This window comes from Myotis brandtii, unplaced genomic scaffold (assembly GCF_000412655.1).
Source record: "Myotis brandtii unplaced genomic scaffold, ASM41265v1 scaffold292, whole genome shotgun sequence".
Lineage (NCBI taxonomy): Eukaryota > Metazoa > Chordata > Mammalia > Chiroptera > Vespertilionidae > Myotis > Myotis brandtii.
In genome coordinates, this window is record NW_005361156.1 from 249,455 (window position 1) to 258,748 (window position 9,294).

Below are 9,294 nucleotides of genomic sequence, written 5' to 3' on the forward strand. Positions count from 1 at the left end.
CGCCCCCCCCACCCCACACACACACTTACAGCTGCGCCCATGGGAGGCTGGCAGGCTTCCCAACCTGGCCAAGATCAAGTTACCAAAGCAGGAGTGTTGAAACTGGGACTGCCTGCCCATAACTCACAGAGGTCATGGAGGCTTGTCAGTTAAGGTAATAGGGACTCCGGGAACCCTGGCAAACTCACACCAGGAAACAGATGCGAGCCGGGTGCTGCCTCAGTGTGAGCTCTGCCTGCTGCCTGTGGAGGGAAAACATTGAGGATAGTAATGTGGGCACGGCGATCAGCACAGCCTGGTGATTGAGAAGGGAGTCTGCCTTCCCCCACAGCCCAGCAGGGCAGCACACTTGCTGCAGACTGCAACCGGCACTAATGGCAGGACCATTCTCCTCCACAAGAAATAGTGGGCGTTTCCATTTGCTTGATCCCACATGGAGAAACACTGAAAAAATACCCAATAAACAAATAAAGATGACCTGAGAGGCATGGGGAGCAAGCCTTTGTACCGCCTGACATGGTCTTGTTCTGACCATTCGGTTTGCACAGTGGGCACAAGGGTCAAGTGCAATGTCGGATAATTCGAACTTTTGCTCTTTAACACCTTAAGTGTTTCAGTCTTCCTCTTGGAACAAACCAATTTATGAGGAAAAATATTTTTTTTCCGTAGTATCAAATATAGCAGCAGCAAATGAGATCCATGTTTCCAGTCAGGCAGATCTAGAAGTTCCTGGGTATATAAAGGTGATAAAACATCTTCCTCATATATGTCTATGTGCAGGAGCAACCCAACTGACCAGTGTTCTCTTGTTTGATTTTGGAGGTGTGACTTTGAAAGCAAAACCAATTAAGATCTTAGGCAGCCACATGTCCCTCACAATCATAGCTATCTTTGGGGCCAAGAGACAGGAAGAAAGCAGTGAACCCAACACTCAATCTGCATTCTAATCCTAGATTTATTCAACACAATTCTTTTACTCTACACAACAAAGTATAAACACATTATCTAAAATGCTACAAAGTTACAAAAAAATTTCAAAACAGAAAATTCATAGTACTGACTGTACAATAATAGCCGAAAAAGCAATGTACACGTTGCCAAGGTAACCCCAAAGACCACCACGGAGGGGGAGAAGGTCTGTGATGACCTTGCAGAGCTCTCATATTTGCTCACCAATTTTAGAGAAAAAGGAGATGTGCCATATGGATGAATGTATATGTACATGTGAGAACAGAACCATTTACAGCAACTAACATGGGATGTTTCTCTAGAGTCAGAACTCAAGCAGGGGAGCGCGACCAGGTTTATAGGAACAGCAGCTGCACAAAAGCATGCTCTTTCCTGAAGGATCCTCAGGCTACTAGATGGGCCCTAGGTCATCTATGGAATGGAAATGTGCTCCCAGGCTGGGGCGGCACTGCCACCTAGAACCCTGCTCTTCCTGTTGGCTCTGCTACTAAACTGACTCTCAGAGACTGGAAACGTGGGAACTTTCTAGCTATGAAACTGGAGAGCATCTTCATAGGCACAACCCCAAATCAACAACACTTCTGCAGCCAAACTTGGCCTTCAGAGGAAACGTCTCAATGCTCCTTTGGAAGCCTGCCCCCGAGTGAGGATTTGTTTCCTACTGACTGTCGTTCAGCTAGAAAAGTGACAGAACTGAGTTGGATGGGATATACGTTTCGGGGCAGAGTTTCGGTGGTTTGCTTATCGGGAGGAATTGGAGCTGGAGCGGCTCCTGTGGCGGCGGCGGCCGGGGGAGCGGGATCGCCGACGGACAGGGGACCTGCGCCGTGGGGAGCGTGACCTGTGGGAAGAGGAAAAACATCAGACACTGAAGCACACGCCATGGAAGCAGCTCTGCATCTTGGACTGCAGGGGCAACACTGGCTTTTTGGAACAATTCTGTACAGTTTCCTGGTTCAATACTCTGAGTCAGGATAGCTTGCGAAGAAAAGATGTTCTGGAGTTTTGGTGCAACCTGCAAGGGCCACACCTTCTGGTGGTCTCTCTGCCTTTCCCCTGCTGTAATGAACATGAGCTTTGAAGGCACATCATGGTTGTGTGCACTCGTGCATGAGTACATGTGGGGCTGAATAAAATCCCAAAGTCATTACTGTCACATTGTGGTGTAAATAAAACCAACCCAGACTGGCCCCCGTCTCCTGTGAAACCCCGAACAGACTCACCTTCTCCTCATTCGTGGGGGTGACCGACGCCACATGGGAGGTGGTGGTAGCATTCTCCTGGGAGGGCTGAATCGCCTGGGGGGTGGCCTAGGCCAGGGGGCCAGCACAGCAGTGGCGGTGATTTCCTGGCCATCAATTTGTCCTGTTGAAAAAAGGATCAAGTCACATAATATCTAACATGCCCCTAATCTAGGCCAGGCCCCATGTCAGATGTAGGCATACCATGGAAAGCAAGACAAATGGGCCCTGGGAATAAGGACAAACTCAGCTCCTCACAGAAATAACCACATAATTATTATCATTGAAGGTTTCATTAAGAAAACTCTAAGTGGACGTAGAACATTACTGGGGACTCAATCTTGATGTACTGGAATGGCCTCCCAGGGTCAACATCTAAAGAACATGCTGGAATCTGCAAAACTGAGGGGAAGAGTGTGCCGGCCCTGAGCCAGACCATGGGATTAGCACTTGAGCTTCCTTCTCAAGAACAATGGGAAGGGGACAGGCAAGAGAAGGGAGACTCACAAGGGGGTCACAAGAACTGAGACAGGGTGAGAACTAAGAACACAAGGGATAACTGGGATGTAAAATCACCAGAACCAGGCGACGGATCAGATGGGAGTTGGGGAAGGAGGGATGATCAGCACCATGTTTTGGGTGAATTATGATCACCTGGGAAGTAGGGCTCAGGAGGAAGAACACCTCAGGGGTGAGGGGACAAAATGAAATGAGGTTCAGGAGATGCCAAGTCTGCCCTAAGAGTTTGGAAAAGTGCTCACAGGGAGGCAGCATAGGAAGGAGGCCAGAGGAGCCTGCAGGGATTCAGTGAAAGACCAAAGGACACTGAGCCGCAGACCCAGGAACCCCAGGGAAGCATACACTGCAACCTCAGTCTAGGAACTGCTCAGGGAACCAAGCACAGCCCCTGTGTCCCCACAGGGTAGAGGGCTCTTTTATCTTCTCAGCTCTAACCTTTAAGGAAATGTCAAAGGCATGGAGGGGATAACTGAGGCACGAGGAACTGTGTTCAGAAGAGACTCAAAAGGCTTAGTATTTGCAGCCTAAGCTGGCCCTGGCACTACCAAAGCCAGCCCGTTACAAATTTCATGGCACTGATTATAAGACAACAGAGACAAATACGCCTTCTGGCCAGCTGCCAGTAAAAGCCAAGCCTTTCCACTTTCCTTCTGGAGACAATGTAGACTTGTTCCATTCGATGGTGCATAGCCAACATGGAAACACAAAAGTCCACCAGAATCTTAAAAGAAAATGTGAATGTTTATAAATCAGGTACACCTTGGATGTGTCCAAGTTTCCTGAATTTTTAGCAAGTGCACAGACCGTCAAACATGATTGACAATCTCTAATACGAAGGTGTGACTCACAAAGCCAAAAGGTGATGCATGCAAAGTGATGGACTGTAGTTTATTCTGAACTAAACTACTCCCTAAGACAGTTCAAAGGGATTTAAATAAATTGAAACAGTCAGTGAGCTGGGGCAGAGACAGATTACACATTCCTTAAAGACAAAATGAAAACTGGTCATCTGAAACTATTCACAAATGTTTAACCGTTAAAACCATTCTGCTCAATATCAAATGGCAGCAGATGTCATCAGAAAGTCACGATACAAGCTTTTAGAAAATGGGTTAAATTTGTGAATTCAGGAAATTTAAAAAAATTCTAAAAATGCTGAAATGTTAGCAAAATAGAAAAATGACTCTGAGAGGATTAAAGGAAACGTTCCCATACAAAAGTAAAATGGCTCCATTATGTCCATAATATATTCTTTGTAACCCCCCCGCCACAAAACCCACACCATTCAATCTTAAGCTTTTTAACAGATTGAAAAATTCTTAAAATGCTAATATATACATGTCTGCTAACATGTTTTTTGGTAAAAACACACCCACTGAATAGGAATTAAAATCCTGAAAGAGCTCCAGGGAGATTTTGATGTGTAGCCAGGATGGAAAGTGGTTCTAAAGGTCCCTATATGTGGTGGGTAGCCGGTCTTGGATAGGAGACAGAGAAGGGAGTCCAGGAGTGCTGGTAGGGTCACCCACACCCACCTCCATCCATGTGCTTTAGCGCCTTCTCAGCTTCATCTGGATTCTCAAACTCCACGTACGCATAGCCTTTAGATAGATGGGGGTGCATCCTTTCTACAGGCATGTCAATCATTTTAATTTTCCCATAGGTGGAGAATATCTCCATGATGTGATCCTAAAGGGAAAGGAGCGTCACTAATGCTTAAGCACAAGTCACCAGTTAGAGTCAATGAGAACTGCCCGGCCTCAGTGGCTCAGTGGCTGAGCGTCGACCTATGAACCAGGTCATGGTTCAATTTTTGGTTAAGGCACATGCCCGGGTAGCGGGCTCGATCCCCAGGGTGGGCATGCAGGAGGCAGCAGATCAATGATTCTCTTTCATTATTGATGTGTCCATCTCTCTCTCCCTTCCTCTCTGAAATCATTAATAAAAACAAACAACACACACACACACACACACACACACACACAGAATTCACCACATAACAACTACAACCTTGGCACTGGGGGTCAACCTAGTCAGTCTCACTCACTCACACACACACACACACACACACACACACACTCACACTCCATTAAAATGAATTAATCAGTGCACTATTGGAATCATGTACCATCCATCACACAAGTCCGCCAAAAGGCTACCATCCCTGATCCACTGCATTTGGGATTCCTCACCTTGGTCACATTCCTGGTGAGCCTACCAATGTGGACTTTGGTGGGTTTAGGGGAAGGGCTCCGCCTTTTCCTTTCCTTTTCATCTCTTTTGGGTGGTTTGGATCTGATTGAAAAAAACAAAATACCAAAACAATCAATTTCTGTCAAGTCAAAGTTTTTTTGTTGGGATGTTAACTGCTAGTGTGAGTTTTTAAATAAGGAAGCCTTTCCTACTAGTTCATACATATTATCCCTGTCTTAGAAATACTACTAGGACAGAAAGACTCCTTTGGGTCTACTTTTAGAATAATTACAGTAACTTTATAGTCCCCCCTTCGTAAACTTACGTTTACAGATAATTCACAAGTTTGGTGAGAAATGGTGCTGGAGGGGAGCTTACTTGGAGCGGGAACGCCTCCTGTTGTCATGTCTGCGCCGAGAAGGACTCGGAGAGCCGGAGGAGCTGCTGGAACTGGAGCTTCGGGATGTGCTGGAACTTCCTGAGCGGCTTGATGCTGATGAAGAGCTAGAGCCGCTGCTTGAGCCAGTGCTAGTACTGGAGCCAGAGCTGGAGGTAGAGCTGGACCGAGACCTGAGTGAGATGGAGGAGGCGGGTGTTACAGACAACAGGTGGGAGCGATGTTTCTTTACAGCACAAGCAAGCCTGCACCATGCTCCCAAGAGTAAATAGCTGTTCTGTTTTCCAAGTGGCACTACGTTCCCCAGCGGGGAAAACATTTACCACCTCACACTCAAGCCAAAACCCTCGGTGGGAACAGGAAACAGCATTCACATTGTGCAGGGACAAAAAAGGAAGAATGAGCTGCTTCCTACTGACACAGAAGCCCTGTCTACTGAAAGGTAAGGAAAGAGCCTGGGAAGTCAGAGCCATCAATTCAGCTTGAAAGGTAACTACTGATGGGCTGACTGAGGCTGGTTTTCAATGGAAGAAAAAAGTTCAGGGCTAGGGCAATACAATTACTCTGAATAAAAAGCACTTTAGAGAAAAATATACCCCAAGACATCTCATTCCTCAACATCTCAAGGAAAGAAAAACCAGACACCAACTTCCTATACACAACCAGAGCAAACCCCAAACCAGTTGGCCACAAGTAGAATGCCAATTAACAATCAGAGTGTGATGTCTTCACAAATAATAAAAAAGACAGAGCACTCCCTGGGCTCTTCAGGAGGGAAGCGAGGCCTCTCAACACGACCTGTCAGCCCCACCTGGTGCTGCTGCTCCCACTGGAAGCGCTGCGCCTCTTTCGAGTTTTATCCCTGCCACGATCCTTCTCACTCGACTCCTTGGTGGCCCCTTTATCTTTAGAGCGATCCTTGGACTTCTCATCAGAACGGTCTTTGCGTTTGGTAGGAGAAGGAGCCCTGGATGATGAAGAAGAGTGTGAGATCGCATGCCCCTCTGATCGAACCCAGAAACAACAGCACAACCCAAAAGAGGGGATCCATGCGGCTACAGATCCCAGGCCATCATAGACCAAAAATGATCTGTGGCTCAGGTCACTTTCACCGTACAATGTAAGACATTTCCAATCTTCCCCTTTCTCAGAATCCCTAGCAACAAGCACCCCCAAAGTAGCACTAGAAAAATCTGACAGAAGAATTACCTAGTGCTGGACTTTTTATTATTTTCTTTGACTCCTAGCAAGCTCTTCTTTTTCACTCCTGATAAATCCATTCTCCCCTTCTGAGGTGTTCAAAGCAGCAATGGCGGCCTCACTTATCTGAACTCTCACTTCTAACTTGAGTCAGAGAAACGATCCCTAATCGATTGCAATTTACGCCAAAGTGCAGCCTAATAACAAGATAAAAGGATTTACAGAGTGAACAAATTGACAAGGCAACAAATCTAGTTCGCAACCAAAAGCTGAGCACGCAAGATGGCGGCAAGGAACACAGCAGCAAGTGTCCACAAAGCCAGGAACACCCGGGGAACAATTCCTCAGGGAAGATCCCATCTTCACAGGACACACAGTAGAATCGTCACCTCAGCTTGTCTTTTTCTTAAGGAAATGCTGGTCACTGTTATTTACCCATTTTTTACTTCTAAGTTTGACAATAAGCCCTTTACAATCCCTCAGAAATACTACAGCACATTTGCATGCAGAATAGAGAAAAACCTAAGTGAATGTGTGCGGCTCTCCTGATAGGTTTAGATCTTGTTTTATTGCTCTAACTTCCTTATAGGATACTTTGGATATATGATATTACTGGAAGCAAAAACTACTTCAAAAGTGACTGGTACTGGCATCAAAACAGAGTGGCTCAGTTGGTTGAGCATTGTCCTGTGTACCAAAAGGCTGCCAGTTTGATTCCTGGTCAGGGTACACACCTGGGTTGTGGATTAGACCCTGGACTGGGCATGTATAGAAGGCAACTGATCGATGTCTCTGTCTCCCCCTCTCTCAAACATGTCCTCAGATGAGGTTTAAAAAAAAGTTTATTACCCACACACAGATAAATTATCCCATATGAACATTTTAAAAGCAATGAAACAATACGTTAAAGAGTAGTCATTGTAACCATTGAACTTTGGTTCATATACGATAAAGCAAATATTGCAGAAATGTGACTAATAAAATCTAGGTGGTGGTAATGTGAGTATTCACTGTACAATTCTTTCAACCTTTCTGTATGTTTATATTCTTTCAAGGATAAAATGCTTGGGGATGGGAAGTAGACATTGGAATTGGACGAGATACCACAGGAAGGATTTAGCAAAGTGCCTGAACTGCAGTACATGCTCCATAAATGGTCATTAGTAAATTTTAACTCAAGAACAAACTGCTAATTCGTTATGTGCCCTATTTCCTGGGGACTGCTGCCTCAGTAATTCCCGTGAGGTTCTGTAAAGTTTGCTTGAGCTATAAGCAAAGATCTCAGGATGTCAGTACTTCTGTCCCACCTTTTTCAACAGCCTGTAGTAAAATGGACATAGCACACCTGTTGGGATTCTGTTTCCGTGTGTGAAGGGAGTGTCCAAAATGTGAATAATGGTATGGTTAACTAAGTGTCTGGCCTTTGTTTTGCCTTAAAACATTAATATACTACAGACACCGAGCTGGCAATACCAGGTAAGGTTAGCGTCCTTGGACAATCAGTGATTAGGGTTAAGACTCTGAAGTCAGCTTGAGTTAGCTTTGCTGTGTAACCTTGGATAAGTCACTTAACCTTTCTGAGCCTCAACTTCTCACCAGTTTGATGGTGACAAGTACAGTTCCTATACCTCAGAGTTATCAAGGACATCAATCAAATTAACTCATGAACGAGACTGGGCATCTAGTTAAGGCTCAGTAAGGGCTGTTTCTTCATGTTTGGAGGCTCTTTCCCTATAGAAATCCTTGTCCCCAAAGTCACATATCCCTGAGTGCTCAACAGGTGGTCCTTGAACAGCCCCCTTAGGATCACTAGGAGCAGCACTGTCCAACAGCGTTCCAAACACATCCTAACATTTTCTAGTAGCCACATCACAAAAAGTAGAAGTCAACAAGCATTACCTTTTCAGCAATCAGTATAAAATCTTATTAGTAAAACATTTAACACCCCCTATTAAGCCTAAAAACACCCCCATTTGGTATAGTTGTATTTCAAGTGCCCAATAGCCCTATGTGGCCAATGGCTGCCTACACTGACTTAGTGCACCCCAGTTCTGAAGATCTGCTGGAATGTACTTTGTGAAAACAGGCACCACCAATTATTCTTAAACACCAAAAATTAAACCACAGAGTAAATGAACTCTTCGTCGGGTGTGGCCGAACGCTAACCAGCAAAGGTTGAGGGTCTTTGCTCACACACGTTCGGATTAACAGCACCGGGCTCGGGTACCTCCCCCATCCTCCGGAGAAGGTGCGCGTCCGACAGTCAGAGAGAGGAGAGAACAATTAGTTAAATCTCGAGCAGATGGCGTTCAGCTCAAATCTTCAGAGAACCTTCCCCACTTAAAAGTACGTTTTAGGCACGATTCATGCAAAATAACAAAGAGAGAAAAAGCCACGTATCTCCTCCATTGATTTTAACCTTCCCTCCTGGGTTAAGCCGTCAATCCGCGCTCCGTGACCTCAGGGGGCCGTATCCCCAAGGGCTAGCACCGGGAATGGCGGGCGCACAGGGGCTCAGTGAACATTCGTGGAGTAAATGTTTGAATGAATGGCCCTGAAGGGAGGATTAGACGACATCTATCCCACAAAGCAACTCCGCACCCACCGGGCACGGGCTTCGCACGCGACCTCGCCGCACCCGTTCACTCACAACTCCCCAGTCCAGGCGCCGAACCGCGAGCGCTTCCGGGGCAGGGCCCGGCGTTGCAGGCCTGGATCTCCAGCCCGGCGAGAGGGTCCTGAGGACAGAGGCCACGCTCGCGGTTGTTCCGAGTC

At 46.2% G+C, this 9,294-nt stretch overlaps 1 protein-coding gene across 5 annotated transcripts in view; it reads right to left on the reverse strand.

The window, feature by feature from the left end:
• Positions 1-937: 937 nt before the first annotated feature.
• The window catches only part of RNPS1 (RNA binding protein S1, serine-rich domain), an 8,817-nt gene continuing 460 nt past the window's right edge, over positions 938-9,294 (reverse strand). The window contains exons 1-8 of one of the 5 annotated variants that reach the window (XM_005869350.2): positions 9,170-9,294; positions 6,529-6,716; positions 6,131-6,286; positions 5,301-5,492; positions 4,922-5,024; positions 4,265-4,418; positions 2,193-2,334; positions 938-1,810 (exon numbers count right to left, since the gene is read on the reverse strand). In XM_005869350.2, the coding sequence (XP_005869412.1) occupies positions 1,711-1,810; positions 2,193-2,334; positions 4,265-4,418; positions 4,922-5,024; positions 5,301-5,492; positions 6,131-6,286; positions 6,529-6,599 (918 nt within the window). In that variant the 5' untranslated portion in view covers positions 6,600-6,716; positions 9,170-9,294 and the 3' untranslated portion in view covers positions 938-1,710. The other 4 variants (XM_005869349.2, XM_014542201.1, XM_005869348.2 and 1 more) reach the window with 4 other exon arrangements.